This window comes from Cimex lectularius, unplaced genomic scaffold (genome assembly GCF_000648675.2).
Source record: "Cimex lectularius strain Harlan isolate CLEC.00 unplaced genomic scaffold, Clec_2.1 scaffold131, whole genome shotgun sequence".
NCBI classification, from domain to species: Eukaryota; Metazoa; Arthropoda; class Insecta; order Hemiptera; family Cimicidae; genus Cimex; species Cimex lectularius.
This window is the reverse complement of record NW_019392685.1, coordinates 1,113,793-1,134,228: the sequence shown is the minus strand read 5'-3', so window position 1 is coordinate 1,134,228 and position 20,436 is coordinate 1,113,793. Positions and strand designations below refer to the sequence as shown.

General features: G+C 35.6%; 1 protein-coding gene across 1 annotated transcript in view; it reads right to left on the bottom strand.

Annotated features, from left to right (window-relative positions):
- Positions 1 to 4,890: 4,890 nt before the first annotated feature.
- LOC106662954 (43 kDa receptor-associated protein of the synapse homolog) overlaps positions 4,891 to 20,436 on the bottom strand; it is a 59,378-nt gene continuing 43,832 nt past the window's right edge. The window contains exons 4-11 of the mRNA XM_014387410.2: positions 19,485 to 19,577; positions 19,205 to 19,418; positions 14,784 to 14,842; positions 14,564 to 14,705; positions 14,161 to 14,259; positions 10,230 to 10,421; positions 9,965 to 10,164; positions 4,891 to 5,541 (exon numbers count right to left, since the gene is read on the bottom strand). Coding sequence (XP_014242896.1) covers positions 5,370 to 5,541; positions 9,965 to 10,164; positions 10,230 to 10,421; positions 14,161 to 14,259; positions 14,564 to 14,705; positions 14,784 to 14,842; positions 19,205 to 19,418; positions 19,485 to 19,577 — 1,171 coding nt within the window. The 3' untranslated portion in view covers positions 4,891 to 5,369. The remainder of the gene's footprint in view (positions 5,542 to 9,964; positions 10,165 to 10,229; positions 10,422 to 14,160; positions 14,260 to 14,563; positions 14,706 to 14,783; positions 14,843 to 19,204; positions 19,419 to 19,484; positions 19,578 to 20,436) is intronic.

Below are 20,436 nucleotides of genomic sequence, written 5' to 3'. Positions count from 1 at the left end.
TGACAGTTTATACAACAAAAATCTGTGCAGGTTGTCTTTGTGAGGTCCCCCCTCTCTCACACTCTCTCCCTCTCAATTTTTGTATTTTTGCAACTTCCTCGGCTCTCATTTTCTCTCTCTCTCTCTATCTCTCTCTCTCACTCTCTCTCAATTTTTGTATTTTTTGCAACTTCTTCGGTGATTATATATTCTCTCTCCCTCTCTTTCTCACTCTTTCATTTTCTCTCTTATTCTCTCTCTCAATTGTTGTATTTTTTGCAACGTCCTTCGCTCTCATTTTGTCTCTCTCTCACTTTCCCGATCTCTTTTAATTTTTGTATTTTTTGCAACTTCTGCGGTGATTATTCTCTCTCAGACTCTCTCTCTCGCTCTCTCATATTCTCTCTTTTTCTCTCTCTTAATTTTTGTATTTTTTGCAACGTCCTACGCTCTTATTTTGTCTCTCTCTTTCTCGCTCTCAATTTCTCTCTCTCTCATTTAATTTTTGTATTTTTTTGCAACGTTCTCAGCTCTCATTTTCTTTCTCTCTCAAATTCTCTCTCTCTCCTTTTCTCTCTCTCTTTTAATTTTTGTATTTTTGCAACGCTCTCGGCTCTCATTTTCTCACTCCCTTTCTCTNCCTATCTACCTCTATCTGTATCTCATTCGTTCTCTTTAACAATACTGAACTGAAATAATATAAAAATATTAATACTACTATAAAAACTATACTTTACTATACAAACTAATTTTATAATGTGTTTACAACTTTAGGACAAAGAAGACAAAATTACAATTTTTTTATGTTTTATAATATAATTATATTAATTTTTTTTCATTCATTATTCAACAATAACTTACATGTTTGTTATATCCGTTTCACATATTATATACATACACTATTCACAATATGACCATTCAACGTGACATAAAATGTGTATTTCACTTGTTTAAATATACGCGCAGAACTGAAAGATTTAATAAATCACATTTCACGATTGTAAGTTTAACAAGCCAACGTATTGATTGTCTAAACACAATAATATACGTTTATATATTTTTCATTATATAATATATCTGTTAAATCACTACACGTCTTTTCCATTTTGGCACTGGAATAAATCACAAAGCCTTCTGAGCCGAATTAAGTTTTATAGTTTTTTGTTTTTGCGATTTCAAAAAAAAAAATTAACAATGATGCTGCAACATGGCCCAGCGAAAAATATGATGGAAGAATTGCCAGCCTTGGGCATGACACATGGTTTCCATAATTGATCCATTAAATAAAGCTGTAAAAATGATAAAAGCAGAGAAAAAATATCTGTTTTCGTCCTGATAAGTAATCCTGAAAAAATTTACTGTTAATATTTATACTTGTATAAAATGTCTTGGTAATGATTTATTTCTACGTTCTCACAGTTCGATTGTGTGAAAAATTTTTTATCGTTTAAACTTTCGGCATTGTTAAGACAATTAAATTATGGGGCAACCTTTTTTCACTTCCTCCTTTACCTTATCTCGATTTTTGTCATATACCTGAAGTTTTTTGTCAGTTAATGATTTCATTGAATTTTTCATTAACTTCGTCTTTCCAAAGCAGCATCATTGAAAAATTTATCAATATTCTATTTCCCTATAAATAATTGTATAAATTTGAAATAATATTTACAATTTTACTCAGTAAGAAAGAGTTTGCAATGTTTTTTCTTTAAATATATAATTTAGACTAAACGTCACGAAGTGTTTTTTTTCTTCATTACTAAGTCTCTATGACGATAATTGTTTAATTTTTTTCCCATTTTGTTATATTTTATTTATCATACTTCTCTTCTTTAAGTTTAAAGTGAGCATCCCTTTCGATACAATATAACTTTGGCAGTTTTCATTAAAGATATGACTCAGAAATTCCTTAACACACTATGTTGCATCGGCTTGAGCAAATTCTTAATACACGCTTGCTTTTAACACTGAAAACGATTTTCGTTTGTATTTAAATCTACGGTAGTGAATTTTTTAGCTATTCTGTTGGACTCTATTAGCTAGGTACAAATCCTTTTTGCGATAATATATAATTTTAAGTATATTACGATAGCCCTTGATATTCGCAAAAAAAAACTTTTCCATTTAAATCGCAAACAACTTTACACGCGATGTATCCCAAGGGAGGGTTATAAATTGGATTTCGTGTAATGCACAATTCAAATTCAAATTGTGTCCGAGATATAATACAAAATTGAGACTCTATCAGTGTGCCTCAAAGACTAAGGCAAGGTGAAACGATTGTTTCTAAAATTCCTTTATTTATAATTTAATTTAACTCCGTTAGATTTCGTGGTCCGATTGACCAAATAACCTCTTTCAATCTTTATGTAAGGTATTGATTGAGATAAAAAAAGTCAGTGTCACGAGCGGGATTCGAACCCAAGACCTCCATTCATACTATTTAAATTACATGCTCTTTCTAGACAACATGGCAACGAGAACGACCCCTGCTGCTCTTCTGGATGTCCTGAACACTGTAGTGTCTTTATCCAGGGACATGCTCCAATAGCTTAATGACATAAAAAACTAAATCAAGCAGACAGGTTTTTATGCCTGAATATTGCCATGACTCCCAAAATCAGAAAAAAATCAAACTAGAATACCTGGTAGAGCAGACTGGGAGAGGAAGATAACCATTATATGGTATAGGTAGTTGGACCCAAGTATGGGTCAGGAGCTGTTATTTATGGAAATAAACCAAAGACTAGAATACTTAGCCTTTAGGCCATATGCCATTGCCTTTCAAGCAGACTGGATACTGAACACTTTGCCAAGGAAATAAAATGCTAGAATCATTACCAGAAGAATGGAGCCAGGCAACACTGAGGTCAATTACCGCATTAGAAGTAAAGTCCAGTCTTTTGGGATTGCATTAGAGGAAAACCACAAAATTACCCTTGTCTGGGTACCAGGGTAATCAAGCAGCTGATAAATTGGCCAAGGAAAATTTGACGACACTTATTAGCTCTGATTTCTTTTGTGACATACCAAACTGCTAATTTGGATCCATCAGATAATGGATTAAAAATAAGTCCTTTAAATTCACTAATTTCGTGGTCTGCTTGACCAATTAATACATTACAATTAATTAAGGTTTTTAGTTGAGATGAAGAAAAGTTAATGGCACGAGCGAGATTCGAACCCACGATCTTCGGCTAGATACCTGCTCTACCACTTGAGCTATCGTGACTTCGATCCGCTCGGACACCAACTTCCTATCTCGACCTCACCTCTCGAATTTTCCCTCCTTTTTACCAATTTTCAAATGAGTAATCTATTTGATAAAAGTAATTAAAATAGATTAGACTTTTAAATTTATCGCATTTCCATTTGGATTAATCGATGCCGTTAAAAAAATAATGGGAAATTTTTAAATGAATACTACAAATAATTTTTCAATGAATTAAGGTTTTTAGTCGAGATAAAAAAATCAGTGTCAAGAGCGGGATTCGAACCCACGATCTTCGGCTTGATACGCCGCTGCTCTAACCACTTGAGCGATCGTGACTTCGATCCACTCGGACATCAACTTACTATCTCAACCAACCTTTGAATTTTCCCTCCTTTTTGCGATGTTTTCAAATGTCGTATAATCAGGATTCGATTCTCGGCGACACATGATCGCTCAAGTGGTAGAGCAGCGGCGTATTTAGCCAAAGGTTCGAATCCCGCTCGTGACACTGATTTTATTATTTTAACCAATACCTTACATAAAGATTAATTAATTGAAAGATTTAATTTAACGGTGAACCAAGTCAAACATCAAAGTTCTGTATAGTTGTTGTCTGATTTCTATGAAGAACAATCATGTACAGGCAAATTTATGTTAAAATGCCTAATTTACGAAAAAGCTGTCCAAAAATATTTTTATTAAGCCGTAATTGTTGTATTACACTGCTGGTTGTGCTTTTTTTTATTAAACGAGCTATAGTGTAAAAGTACGTGAATCATCGAGAATCCATTTTGTAAAAAAATTGCAAAATTTTTACGCATTAAAATGAATAAATAAGATAGATAACTGGCTCTTTTTTAATTCATCTTTGATATAAAAAATTAAAAAAGAATTTGTATTTTATACCGTTTTGGATCTGCCTGAAAATGCAATTTTGACGTGTATTTTTTCCTTTAACAACTGATTGAAATGTTTAAAAGTTGGTTTTAAAACTGGCTCTAAATCTTTAAAATTGCTAATAGAAAAACAGTGTAAGGGTCATCTATATAAAGGGTGACTGGCGACAAGTGTCGAAAATTTCAGGATTTTTTTTCTACTCACCATAGGCAACAAAAAACTTCCTATAAACCCCTGTCCAAATCTCAACGGTAAATAAGTAATTTCAAGTTTTGTGTTTTTGTAATTTTTCGACTTATGTCCACTAAACTGCTTATAAACTTCAGAATTACTGAATGTTGAAAAATCTGGTTTGTGCCACTTGAAAGAATATTAAATTCGCTGTGAGGAAACCTATTTACATTGCAGAATTGTTGAAAATATTCTTCAGGAAAAATTCGAAAAACAAAACTGTTGAAATTTGGAATTTTTTTAAAATGTTTGATTGGTAACTGTTAATAACTAGAAACTCCTGGAGCTTTGCAAATTCCCTCAAAAGTTCTTCGTTCAATTAGCTTCCAGCGGTATACTCACCTTTTTGAATTGCGTTTCTAGAAGGCTCAAAAATTTTGCATTTTGCTGGAAAAAACTGGTGACGATGAAGGGGAGGCACATTCACTTTTTCCAGGAAATCCGTCTGACTCATGAGTCTTGTGTCGAAAAATTAAAAATAAACCTGAAGTTACTCCACACAAGTTACTTGGACAGGGGTTTATAGGAAGTTTTTTGTTGGATGTGAGTGTCCTGAAATTTTCGACATTTATCGCCAGTCACCCTGTATAGACGGGTCCATTCTATTAATTATTATAAAGGGTTCAGTTAAAGCATGTTTAGTTTTTTATCTTTTTAAGACAGTCGGAAGATTAAAGTTCCAATATACAAAGTAATATTAATTTTTGAAAAAAAAAATCCGTCCCAAAATTTAATAATAGTTGTCTTATCTGTTGATCTTTGTCACGATATACTGCCTTAAAACTCTCGTATCACCCTGTATTAACTCCTGAGACTGAAATTTTCCGTCTTTTGATTTAGACTGAATTTTGTATTCATCATATTTTCTCTATTCGCCGGGTTTTTTCGTTTTCTTTGATAATTGTCTGATCGAAAATCAGGTCAGCTATTTCTAAGACGGTCAGAAGAATTTCTCCTAGGCTTTTGTAAAAATTTCCGAATCGTCACATTTTCCTCTCGTCCAACGAAATTCGAAATGTCTTTTCGCCTCTTAGAGGCTGGTTAACCGCTAGACGCTGCTGGAGACGTGCAGCTGCTGCGAAGACAGCGAGAAGGTCGAGTGGTGCGGCGTGTGAGGATCTTCGCACTGGAGGTAAAGACGAGAGCTGACGGAACGCTCGCAATCGGGGCAAGAGCGTTTCTTCTTCTTGTCCCTCCTCCTCAGAAGGTCGTGGGCACATCTGAAATAAAAAATAAAATAAAAAAATAAAGTTTGTGCTTCGTCAGAAGCAAAAGTTAGCAATTGAGATAACCCTTCATCAATACATTCATGAACAGGTGCATTTTTGGAATAGAATAATAATGTTTGATATATAAATTTAATTTTATTGAAAATGGATATGGCAACTGGTAAAATTGTTGTTTGGCGAGGAGCGATGATGCTGCTCCAGATCCCGCTAAAGGCTAAGCTGCACATCTTTAACGCGGTCTCACGCTCAATTCTGTGTTATGCTGCACAAGTGTGGGGATCAGAGGAATTCGTGGAGGTGGAGAGAGTGTTGTGGTTTTTCATACGAAAACTGTCTGTCTTCCAAACTACACCCCAATTTACATACTGCACATTGAAACTGGCCTTCACCCTATCTTTCTATTCACGTTGACTCCGAGTGGTCGTTTGGTTAAGGTGCTCCGAATGGACCACTCCAGATTTCCGCGTATAGTGGCTAAAGAGGTCGTCAAGCTGGGGATATCATGGGCTGCTGACTGGGGGAGACTGGCGGAGAGGGAGTAGGTTTGTCCTTTTTCCCACCCGAAAGTAAGGCTCTTTCCCTTCAACTCCAGTCAATTATTAGTCGACTGAAGGACAGTTTTATAGTTAGCAACATAGAGAGAGTGCAGGCATCCCGTTGATGTCATATGTGCTTGGTTGGGGTCCAAAAACCAAATAAGAACATTACAGACATACGTTGGATTCTAAAACTGAGGAGAAAATTGCTGAACCTTCGGCATAAGCCGTATGATCTCCTCAGCCAACAGGAGTGTGTGATGCAATTACCGGGTAAAGGAAGACATATTCTATTTTGTCGCGGTATGCCCCATTCTATCTTCCTAAAGTTTGTCTGCGTTCGGCGAAAGAACCTAGTCAATGGACAGACTTATAAAGTTGCTCAACGTACCAGAATGGACGCACTTAGTCAATTATACAAAAGCGGCCTGGGCTTATCGAAGTCTAATGAATTTAACTGAGTATTTTTTTTTTACTACTTATCTCCATTCCCCGCTCTGTCTCTTGTTATTTGATACCTCTGTTTCTCCGGTCTCAGCTCTGGTTCCCTGATTTTTACTTCTCAATTTTGTGTCCTCTTTCTGTTTCTTTATTCTGTTTTGGACTTGAGTTTAGTTTATATATGTCTTATTTTATGTATTATTCATACTCTGGTTATTTCTATTAATATACTACCGATGCATTGGCAAATATTTAGTTTATTAATTAATATTTTGTTATAAATATTACATTTAGCATATCATTGTATTTATTTAGCTTAATGCATTTGTATTTTTACTTTATAGGACTTAGTTAATAATTAATCCAAACTCCGGCAGACGGTTACCTTGCCGAATTAAGTTTATTTTCTTGTTTGAATTGTCTGTAATTTTGTTTTTCTTCGTGTGTTTGTGCAATAAACTTATTATTATTATATTAAAATTGTTCGCCATCATCCAAAATGCACTGACAAATCTGTCCGACTGACCATGCCTTATCACTAACTACATTCACTTAGTTTATCATTAATGTCTATCAGTTAATTATTATTTTTATCTAAGATCTAAGTTGAGATGAAAAAGTTAGTGCCACGAGCAGAAGGTTGTTGGTTCGAAACCCGCTCTCGAACGGAGACGTTACATAAAAAGAATAATTAATTGAAAGATGTTATTTACATCAAGTACGTTTGAATTATACAATGCAGTCAAAATGATGGCTATCAACACTTTCATCATTATCCAAACAATTTTTTGAAGTCGTGAAGACGGGTCAAGAATGAGGTGGTTTAGAAAAACACGTTTTTCATATTTTTGTCGACGTTTCGACCTTTATTCGGGCCATCTTCAGGGTCTTGTTTTTTCTACATTTTATTAAGAAAATCCGTTGATTTGTAGGTGCTGCCTAAACAAGCAACAGTTGCTAATTATAAAACATATGTCGATTGGACAAAATTGAATTTAAGATGTAAATATAAATTTTGAACCGAATATTTCGTACTCATATAAAGTGTGGTGCTAATCTTGTGGGTCATAATTTAATTTATAACACATTTAAATTAATTGTATGAACTGTTCAGCTGCATATATTAGAATTACATCGCAATATCTAGAAAAACGGAAAAACAACACATCTATGATTGTAAAACATCAAAAACCAATTCCACAGCATTGGCCACACGCCACTTTGAAAAACAACAAAACTTGGATTTCGACAAAATATAAATGCTAAACACGGAAAAAAAATACAAACGCAACTTTCTAGAAATAGTTTACATTAACAGAGACACACGCAGCATTAATTCCAGAAGAGATACCTGCAAACTCAGCCGTAGCCACGCCAACATCATAAAGCAAATAAACGATTAAACCTTAATTTCATTAAATTCATTAGATTTCGCGGTCCGATTGACCAAATAACCTCTTTCAATTAATTAATCTTTATGTAAGGTATTGGTTGAAATAAAAAGCTAGTGTCACAAGCGGGATTCGAACCCACGACTTTCCGCTCAATACGCCGCTGCGCACATCACCTCCCCATCCCCATCCCATACGCTGCTGCTCTTACCACTTGAGCTAACGTGACTTCGATCCACTCGGACACCACCTCCCCCATCTCCATCACAACCTACCTTTCGAATTTGAGATGGGGAGTTGGTGTCCGATTGGATCGAAGTCACGATAGCTCAAGTGGTTAGAGCTGCGGCGTATTTAGCCGAGGGTCGTGGGTTCGAATCCTGCTCGTGACACTGACTTTTTCATTTCAACCAATACCTTACATAAAGATTAATTAATAATGCAGTTTGGTCGTTTTCGGCCATCCTAGTCTGCCCTATTTTCACTGATGTCTTATGACACTTGACAAGCGCTTAAGTAGTTGGTATGTATGTCATTTTATTATTTTACAGACCTCAACAAGAAATCTCAAAATTATTAGTGCATTTTGGTTGTTTGCGGCCATCCTAGTTTGTCCTTTAATGATTTGATATATCAGGCTAGTTTCTGTATTTTGCTTTCTTTAGTAATTGGTCTGTGTGTTATTTCAATACCTCTTAGACCTGACAAAATCTTACTATTAATGACTTCATTTCGTCATTCTCGGTCATACTAGATGCCCTATTTTCACTGATGTGTTATGACCCTTGACAAGCGCTTAAGTAGTTGGTGTTAGTGTTATTTTTATATTTGACAAAATTCAACAAGAAATCCCAAAATTAATAACTCAGTTTGGTCGTTTGCGGTCATTCTAGTATGCCCTATCTTTACTGATTTGATATATCAGGCTAGTTTCTGTATTTTGCTTTCTTTAGTAATTGGTCTGTGTATTATTTCAATATCTCTTAGACCTGACAAAATGTTACTATTAATGACTTCATTTCGTCATTCTCGGTCCATCCTAGACTGCCTTATTTTTACTGACAATATGGCACTTACCACACGCATTTTGGCATTTCGCATTCTTCAGTAGTACCAACTGCAGAGTCTATTTAATATATGCTATTTAATCACTGCATACCTCAAAAATAAAGTGTTGTTTTTTCTTTTTTTATCAGTCTACGTACCTCAATAAGAAATATCACAGTTCGTAAGATTTACAGTCCTACAATTTTGTAAATGTAAAACGTAAAATTATAATCAACGATGACTAGGCAACTAGGCAAACATGGATGACTTTCAGTTTTCTTCCCGCGATGAATAACAATTTTTTTTCAGCAGCTTCTGCTAAGTTCGAATCGCCTCGTAGGCGGCACACGTTCAGCAGAACGTGACAACTGGGCCCCAGTCAGGGTTCAGCATATATCGCGTATCTCAGTGAAAATAATGACTCCGGTCTGTTCTTTTTCCGTCTATTATTTCAGCTTTTGTTTGTCTCTATGAGTAAATAAAAAGAAAAGAATTTTTAAAAAGAAACATTTCAAAGGCGGTAGGTTCAATACATCAACTGCGTTTTATGCAATTTATTTTTAGCGAGGATTAAAATACAGAAAAAAAACTTGTATTTTTCATCCATCACAACCCTGGCTTAAACGAGTTCGATATACAATATAAAATCAATTGCTTTACTATAAACTCTAAAAAAATAAAGAACAATATTTAAACGTGTAGAATTTATCGATAAATGCAAACAGCTAATATGAGAGAGGATCTTTGAAATATACGATGAAAGTTTGCACCAAGAATGAAACAACATCGTAAAAACAGTATAAAAAAATCAAGAACTGAAGATAAAAATAACTGTAAACAATGGAAAAGTAGTTGGTAGTTATATGTCTTGGGTTTAATAGCAATATAAAAAAAAAAAATAAAGTTTATATAATTTGAAATATTGATGCTGTTGCACATTTAAAAGATAAAATCTGAAAGTTTTAAAATGTTTTGGTATATTTATTTTTAAAAATGTACCTTGCGTGAAGTATGTGAGCGCAGGGTAATGCTTCCAGGCTGTCAGCGTCGTAGCCAAAAGGCAAGTTGCACGCACCGCATTGCAGTTCGAGTTCCTCTTCGATCCTTTGAGCCGCCCCTGCATGTTCGTTCCTGTGTTCTTCATCCCCTAAACTCTGATAAATCCTGCATAGCCTTACTCTGATTGTCCTTATCAACAGCTGGAACAGGGGTTGTAAAAAATTGGACAATTTTGTACTGTTTTTTCTTTTGTTTTTTGTAATACCTTCGCGCCGATCGTCATGGCAACTTCGAGCAGCTTCGTGTTGAACTCAAGAGGCCTGCAGTTGCATATTTTATGCTGTAAACGGAGTGTTTCCAAGCACCTGGCTGCCCCGTCCATAGCCTCCATCTGGCACAGGCGGTCGCCCATGTGACACGCCGTCGTCATCGCGCTTTCGTACTGTCTATAAGCGTTCTGGAAAAAAATAATAGAAAATCTATTCTAATTCACTTTAATTTTACAGGGCACACCTTGGCATTTCTACCAAGACACACATACAATCCAAACCTCTGCCACATTTTAAACCTACTGTCCCTAAAGCGGCAAACCAGAGCCTTTTAGATATCTAGGCATCCGACCGCCAAGCCTTCAATACATTATCCCACATCGTAAAAATAATTATAAATACATCACAACAATACCTTCAGCTCTTACCTATTCGATAGGTTCTTGTGTTTAGCCAACAAAAGATCCTAAAGAAACACATTCCGTCCCCTCCCCTTCATCGAGACGACGGGTCATGGGACATGACCGATCTCGACAAAGCTAACACTTTTTCCCCAATTCCTCCATCTGATATACACCACCAATCCCGACCTCAATAATACTAACTAAAATGGAACTCACTACTACATCACATCCCTTCTACCCTATGTTCCTTCAACACCAAAGCAGTTACTCCTTCAGAGGTAAAATTTATACCGAATCGGATGCGGAATGACTTCGACCTCATCTCGTCACGAGTCCTCCGTTAATTCAAAAGTCATCATATTCAATAGTACATTCCGTCATATCCCCTCCATGGAAACGACAGGTCATGGTCCATTTTTTTTACCCTTTCAACCACCCCGCCGTACCTGAGGAAGACCCCATACCGGCGGACAAACGCTTTAGGTTAATCGAATTTGTATATCTAAGGGATTTCAAATAAATGGGATAAAAATACCTCATAACGATCTTTCCTTCAGTCGAGACCGTTGGTCGGTTTTTGAAGGGACCATATTTTCATTTTAGAACCTAAAACAAAAGGTTTTCCCTTGCTGGTTTCCCCTTGCACATTTACTTTTCCTTGGTTTTATTTTCTATCTATTTATATTATCTAAAATTTTCTTACTAAGAAGAGGAAAACAGCCCGGAACCCTAAACCTAAACCTATGTTTAATTATGCAATAAATAAATAACTGTAATAAAACTCTAACAATAATAACAATATTTAGGCCTTAATAATTAGAATAAATAGAATAAATAAAATAAATAGGGACTTGTTCATTTAAGCGTATTTGAGGCAAAGTCTTTTAGTGCTCCAAAAAATTTGATATCACAGACTAGCTTTTGGAGATTAGGCGGCCATTCTGCTGAGGTGATGGTCTTTCGCAAACGTTCTCTTTCTGCCTTGAATTTGATACAGCTGAAGAGTTTATGTTCGGCGTCTTCTTCAGTGCTGCAGACAGAGCATAAAGGGCTTTCTCTTTTCTTATATGTATGAAGATAGCTTGCGAAGTTTCCATGTCCTGATAGCATTTGGGTGGTCCAGTAGTCGGGGTGTAGCCATTTTTCTATTTGTCTTTTTTCAACGCTTGGGAAAAATTTGGATGTTAGCCGACCTTTATTGCTGTTTGTTTATCTTTCTTGCCATGATGCCCTTGTCATTTTTCCCAAGTACTCTTGTGCCTCCTTCACCGTTGTGCTTCGGAACCGGTCTATTTCTCCTTGGCTTGCTCCTATATCAATAGCCTCATTTTTCTTTTTTTGGTGGATGACCACCCTTTCTTTAAGGACTAGGTCTATTGGCGGTGCGTTGGCTATTACTTGTAGGGCATGTGTTGAAATCGTCCTGTACCCTTTTGTGGTTCTTATAAGAGCTATTCGTTGGCTTTGCTCTATTATAGCTTTGCTTTTGCTAGGTAGTCGTTTGGCCCATCCGGCTGCACCATAACTTACTATTGGGAGGAAGACACTTTTATAGATTGTGGAGAGCGCTTTTGTGCTAAGTCCATATTCGACTATTACGCTCAATCTATTGTACACCCTTCTTGTCATTTCCCTTATTTTAATAGCGTGGTGTACTGGGTTCAGGTTATCGCCTAATATTACTCCCAAGTACTTGACTTGATCGCTTGGCTTCACTCGTTTTCCCTCTATCCGGATGTATGGGGGGTACCCATTTTCCCTTTGAGCATTAGGGTTTGGCACTTTTCTGGGGCTACCTTTAGCTTCGCAAGCTCACACCATTTGACAATTAACTCGACAACTGCCTGCGTCTTGTCGATTATTGCTTTTCTCGTTTGCCCTTCGATTACAACAACCAGGTCGTCCACAAAAGCTATAAAATTCTAACCTCTTTCTGTTAGTAGTTGTAGGAGGCTGTACTTCACATCTCTCCTACCCTGTCCCTTCAACCCCAAAGTACTTCAGTGGTAAAATTTTTCGCGAATCGGATGCCAAATGACTTCGACCTCATCTCGTCCCGAATCTTCCATTGATTCCCCAAAAAAATCATCATATACAACAGTACATTCCGTACCACTCACCTTCCTTTGCTCTGGAAATACTGATCCTTTTACCAAAATACGGCAAACTCATCCATTAAGCTTCTTCCAACCAGCCTATTTTCTCTCTCAGAAAATCCTTCTAAAACTATTAATGGCTATACTAAACACCCAGATCACCAGTTCGGCTTTCGTCCTCTACATTCCACAACACCCCACAACAGGTGATTCGCGTGGTGGACCAGATATCCTCATCCCTTGAGCGTAAACAACACTGCCTGAGGGCCTTTCTTGGCACAAGCGTTTCATACTAACAGAACGATTATTTGGAGATCGCCAAGGATCGGAATACTCCGACCTCCTTGGCAGCGGGAGTGCCACAGGGCAGTTTGGTCGGACCAATCTTGTACCTTATTAATTATTCCTTTTATCTTCTTATCATTTTTGTGGCTTCTGTCATCCTAGATCAAGTGGTAAAGCAGCGGTGTATTGAGCCAAAGTGGGTTCGGTTTGGACATACGGATTAGAATTACGGGCCTCCGCTAAAACTTCCACCGTTCAAAGAATATAGTTCTTCCAAACAAAAGTCCTCAGAACCATTGTCAACGCTTCCTACTACTTTTACAACTCTAACCTTCAAAATGACCTCCAAACATCATTCGTTAAAAACCCAACACCTAAGAAATATTCACATTCCATAAAAAACTATCCCCACATCCCAACCCATTAACGCGATGAATGTTCAATATTACCCATCCCTACAAAGCCCCGGGACCTCATTAGAAATAGTTGCTGGCTCCCCTCAGGATATATATAAATATAAATAATATTGTATCTCGTTACATAACACATAAAAAAATAACATTCGTTTCCTGTTCTCAATGCAAATTCCATGGAACTTTCCTAATTTTTCCGGTTAAACCGAAAGGATTGTGACAAGTTCTTTTTTGTTAATTTTTTCCCAACCAGGAAGATTTAATCTTCGTAGTATTTTATTTCTGAAATGTCTTTTAAGTGGTGCAATCAAGTCAAATTGAGTTGTTTGTATCTCCAGCAATTGGATTCTTGTTTAATTGCACAACGTCCCTGGACCTTTTTCGCCGTCCGCTCCTATCAACTAAGGAAGCCGAACTGTCAGCGAAATCTGGCGGACCTCCAGACGAGCGAGAGTCGTTTAATGTGTTTCATTTTCATATTTAACATTAAACCCCGGCTTGCGAACGTTTTATATGTTCAATTATATTAAGAAAATTTATAAATAAATTTTTGTGATCAAGGCCTTATTAAATTGGCACAGTTGGATAACAAACAAATACCTTCAGAAGCAGTTAGCCTTCTTCGCCCTTTTACGATTTATTTTGTTTATGCCAAAAAAACTAGTTCTAGATAACTTGTTATATATCCTAAAATTAAAATTTCCTTGAAAATATTAATCGAATGCTTACGCTGATTTCAGATTTTTTCCTGTAAATATCACCCATTACCCTGATACTTCTAGCATAGGTGCATTGATCTCCGGATACCAAAGATAGTCTTGTTGCTTCCTGTAACAAAAATTATTAATTAATATAAATTTATTATTTCTTGATCATCTTAAACCAGTCGATAATAAGAAAAGTATAATCGTTGATTTTTTTTATAGATTTTTTAAATAAAAAATTATAAGTTAAAGAGGTTATTTTACTATCACCAATTGAACTTAAACACTATAGTTTTTTAAATAAACTTTTAATTTTTAAATTCATTTTGCTACATGCAGCATAAAATTTAAAAAAAGTAAAAAACCTAAAAAAATTTATGATTTCAATTTTTTTTAACAATCTGAAAAATTTAAATTATGATCCTTACGCTGCAGTAATCATGAGCGTCGCCGAGTTCTCCCTGTTTTCTCAAAGCACTAGCCATTTGCAAAAGAGCTGTCCTGTGGAACCTGGAGTTCAAATCGCCCATGTCCAAATTCCTCGATATGTCGTACGCCTTAGAAGCGTATCTGTAATAAATGTGATAACAATAAAAAGAAACCTGCTAAAAAAAAATACAGTAGATGTAATATTCAAATAAGTCTCACCGAGCGGATTTGTCTGCGTCTTGAAGCCTTCCGAAAAGCTCCGAAAGACCCACATAAACCTGCAATTTAAAAAAAATTACCAATTTAAAAGTTAGGCCGAGAAAATCAATCCCAAGTAGATTTTGGGCTGCCATATATAACAAAAGTCATAAACATCTCTTCATTTCTTATAAGATTTAAAAAAAGTAATTTATCCGATTCAGATGAAAATAGTGATGCCAATTCTAAAAAAAATCATTCCTTAATATAATAAAAAGTCATCCATTTCAGGACCAATCTCTTAAATTACTCCCCACTGATGAGGGGAAAAATACACCCTCAGATGCTGGTAAACCACCCAAGGATAAAGAAAAGCCAAGAGGTATATTACCCAATCCAATATAGTAGTGGGCCAAATGCTTTTCCTCCCATTGAGAAGGATTTGAAAACATTGACAGCACTTATCTCAAATAATTTTTGAAAAAAGACTGGCTAAGTTCAAGGTTTTTTGTAAAATGTTTAGCCTAAATGTGTTTATTATATGTAATCTATTGACAGCCATGACCCCCAAAATTATAAACTGTAAGAATCTCTTTGTAATGGTTTATGGTAAACATACAAAACATTGATAAGAAACTATAATCATCAAAGTAAAAAGACAAAACATCAACATCTCCTAGTAGTAAAATTTTAAAACATCGATTATAAATTGACAATCGATAATCAATCTATAGATCTATAGTCAATTCTAATCGAAATACAAAATCATTTAGTCATGGGTATTAAAATTACAATATATCGATACAAAGTTGCAATTATCGATTGTAACAGTAAAGAATATTATACGCAAGCAATTTTAACGATAGTGAAATTTAAAAAACATTATTAAATCTTTTGGTACTGATAATCAATTTACAAATTATCTTTAACGAACAATAGTCATTGATAGTAAAATTAGAAAAAAATATATATAAAAAAACTATAGTAGTTGATAGTAAATTGACTAATTAATAATAATAATCCATTATATTTAGTGGTCTATTGACAAAATTACTTCTTTCAATTAATTAATTTTTTTATGTAAGGTTTTGGTTGAAATGAAAAAGTTTATGCCACGAGCGGGATTCGAACCCACGACCTTCGGCTAAAGACGCCGTTGCTCTAACCACTTGAGCTGTCGTGACTTCGATCCACTCGGACACCAACTTCTCATCTCAACCTACAACCTTTCGAATTTTCCCTCCTTTTTGCCATTTTTTTGGTGTCCGAGTATTATACCACCAAAGTAGTATACCAAGTTACTTCTTTCAATTAATTATTCTTTTTATGTAAGTTCTTGGTTGAGATAAAAATTATATATGTATATATATATATAAGTTACATATACAGTTATATATATATATATATAGAGCTTACGTAAAATAATTTTAAGAAGTGAGCTTATAGTTACATCCACAGTCTTAGAGCAGCATTTTTAAGTACTCCCCCAGGAAACAATGTCATAGGCTATTACGGATTGGGCAAAAAAATATATATATATTGCCCTTAACAGTCCAATTTTCATAAAGTTGCGAAAAATTCCAAATTTATAAAACTGCTTTCTCTGACGGGAAACCAAAGAATCAATATGTAAATCGAATCTCAATTAAGAGTCCAATGTCACCCCAAGATATCTAGCACTGTAAGCTAAAGGTATAGGCAAGCAAGAACACACATCAATATCATCACAAGTATGAAAAACAAATTTTAAATTATTAGTATTTATTTTCTTTTTCAATGAAAAGTGTAATGCATTACTTTTTTTGTTTAAAAGTAGAACGTTTGAGTTTAACCAAAAATTAATCATTTTCATATCATTATTTATAGCTTTAGTTAAATAAATTATCACCTGAGAAAATGATACAAGTATCATCTGCATAATTAAATATTTTTCCTGAGAATTTAAATTTCCAAAAATTATTAATATATAAAAGAAACAAAGTTGCGACCCCAACAAAGTAGGTTTGATAGGACTATTACAGCCCTTTTCTGATGGATTAAAGCTATTTTTTAAAGAACAAAGATATCCTTGTTTGTCTAATTTCTTTATTTAATATTGTTCTCCTATACTTATAATAATTTTATCTTTTATATTGTGATGCTTGTTTCCATTTTTAGTAAATGTATACTTTTTTAGTTTTGAATTTTTGTTTATGGTAGTATGTTTAGGCGTAGGGGTTTATGGAGTAATAATTAGTGGTTGATCTTCAAATTCTAATTATGCTATATTAGGGTCTCTTCGTTCTGTAGCCCAGACTATTTCTTATGAGGTCAGAATGGCTTTATTAGCCTTAGGAGTGGTTTTTTTGGTTGGAGGATTTTATTTGATTGATTTCATAATTTTTCAGAAAAATATTTGGTTTGTGTTTTTTTCTTTTCCAGTTTTTGGTTCTTGATGTATTTCTTGCTTGGCAGAAACCAATCGTTCCCCCTTCGATTTTGCTGAAGGAGAGTCTGAATGTACCTCTGGCACTCTCGATTCGATGCGTTGAACACTTTTTTAGCACTGTAAGCTAAAGGGATAGGCAAGCAAGAAAAAACATGATTCTCTTCACAAGTATGAAAAGGAAATTTTAAATTATTAGTGTTTATTTTATTTTTTAATGAAAAGTGAAATATATTACATTAAATACCGATCAAATTTGAATGATGTGTCACGATGTGTCAACGCCTTAACGTTTGCTGCTGTTGATGCCCCTTATACATAGGCAAAATGTCTTTTTATCTTTTTTACCTTTAACTTAACACAATTTGAAAAGGGACCGTTTTATCCAGGTTTAAAGTGTATATTACTGTCTAGACATAAAGTGACTAACCTGTAAATTTACACATTGTCATAGACCCCGTTTAATAATGGAATAAGGCTGTTGAGTTTGAATGGAGTAAATTGAAAATAATTTGTTTATAAAAGAGAAGCTTTGGTTGTTTGTCTGTTTTACAATTAATCGTGAACCGTCATTTTCTCACGGATATTACACGGCCTTTTTACAAGTTTATAATTACACCGTATAAACGTCAATAATGTTTATAATTAGGAAAAACCCAGACAACAGTATCGTATTTATTAATTAGACGAAAAATACGGTCACGTCCTTATCGTATTATTATATTCGCTCATTTATTATTATCTGAAGCTTATTTGCAACAAGCGCCTTTAACACGTTTCTAGTACACCTTTAAATATTTTTGTTAATTTATTAAAATTTGATTCGTCGTCCGATTATTCAACAATGAAGAGGAGTTATTGGCCGAATTAGCAGGCTTTCGCAATCATTATCTTTTAGAATCCATTTATGTTTAGCGGTCTAATTACCATATAAATTATTTCAATTAATTATTCTTTTTATGAAAGGTCTTGGTTGGGATGAAAAAGTCAATGTCACGAGCGGGATTCGAACCCACGACCTTCGGCTCAATACGCCGCTGCTCTAACCACACGAGCTGTGAGCTAGCTATCGGACACCAACTTACCATCTCAACCTACCTTTCGAATTTTCCCTCCTTTTTGCCATTTTTCGAATGTCCTGTAACCAGGATTCGGTTCTCAGCGACTTACGAAAAAGGTCTTGGTTGCGATGAAAATGTCAGTGTCACGAGCGGGATTCGAACCCACGACCTTCGGCTCAATACGCCGCTGCTCTATCCACATGAGATATGAGCTAGCTATCTGACACCAACTACCATCTCAACCTACCTTTCGAATTTTCCCTCCTTTTTGCCATTTTTCGAATGTCGTGTAATCAGGATTCGGTTCACAGCGACTTACGAAAATGGCCACGGCGAGCTGTTAGTGAAGTGATTACTTCTTTTTACTTATAATATTAATCCATCTATTTTTAGTGATCTAATAACCATAGAAATTATTTCAATTAATTATTCTTTTTATGAAAGGTCTTGGTTGGGATGAAATAGTCAGTGTCATGAGCGGGATTCGAACCCATGACCTTCGGCTCAATGCGCCGCTGCTCTACTACTTGAGCTATCGTGACTTCGATCCACTCGGACACCAACTTACCATCTCAACCTAAAACCTTTCGCATTTACCACTTTTTGCCATTTTTCGAATTTCGTGTAATCAGGATTCAGTTCTCAGCGACTTATGAGAAAGGTCTTGGTTGCGATGAAAAAGTTAGCGTCACGAGCGGGATTTGAACCTTCGGCTCAGTACACCTTTGCTCTAACTACCAAACCTACCGTGCCTTCGATTAGCTCAAATGGTTAGAGCAGCGGCTTACTGAGCCGAAGGTCGTAGGTTCGAATCCGCTCGTGACACTAGCTTTTTCTTCTCAACCAAGACCTTACATAAAAATAATAATTAATTGAAATCTTTTAGAATTATGTGATATTTTGTTCCTCTAAACAGTATCAACGAATAAAGCAGTTCGGTTTGTAAAAGACGATACCTGGAGCTCAAGGGAGGAATCCTTGATGCGGTGGGCGATCGCGTGCGCCTGCTGAAACGCCTGTAAAGCTTTGCAGAAGACGGCCAGCTCCAAGTTGAGACTTGCGACTGTGATCTGCACCAATCCTGCAGTTCTGCACTGATCGCATTCGTTGTAAAGCGAGTGTCTAGCGCAGGCCAGGGCCCTTTCCAATCCTCCCATCCTCTCATGGGTCCTGTACAGACGATACGAACGGAAAAAAATTATTTTTTTAAACAAAATAAATAAATTATCTACGAACCTGGCGAGGTTTAAATATGCCTCGGCGCGCAGATTGGGGCAGTCGGCCTCTTCGGCCAAGTTAAGCTGCCTGTGCGCTAACTCCAAGCTTTCCCTGGAACATTCGGTGGATTAATTCTCTCGGCTTCTCTAAATCAAGTCGATACAATTTAAAGAAGATTACAATCCGGTTAAGTCCTAGGTCATAAATTACATACAGGCACGAGGAAAAAACCGCCTTGCCTGTGATCGCATTGATCTTTTGTGGCTAAAACCATTAAAAATATATTAACTTAATCACCGAGGATTGAGTGAAAATTGAATTCCCTTTGGTCGAAAAGTGAAGATTTTTAATGACAACCTAACGAATACAAATTCCAGGCAGTTTCAAGAGGTTTTTATTGAGCTAAACGAGACTGAAATAAATAGATCGAGTTGGTTTTTACAAGAAGCTTTTTTTACAGGGGTTGATAAACATTTTGTGCCATTCATTAACCTCTCTGATAAATTTGAAAATGAATTTTTAGTTTGTGTTTCGGTAAGGAAAATCACCAAAGAGAGATGATTAGTAACGGATTGACAAGTACACTTTTGATCAACATATAACAGAAAAGAAACAAATATTTATTCTTGAGTATGATATCGTCCTTTGATGATAAGTACACAAAAACTGGGAGATCAGGGATGAGGCCATGAAGGTAAAAAACAACAAAATTGTTTTCGCCGAGCTTTCGTCTTTAGTTATAAGTCAAGAACACTAGGACCTCTTTTATTAAAAAAAAAGGCTTTTATTTACTTTGAAACATACAAGAGAAGATTATAAAGTCTGAAGGTATTGAGTTTCGCTAGGCGAATGGTAGGATGAAGAGAGAGAAATGGACGAAAAACGCGGGTTTATATGGGGCTAATGCAAAGTCAGCTGGAGGCAGTTCCTTCAATTCTTAACTTTTGACGCCTTCCTCAGGACTTTGAAA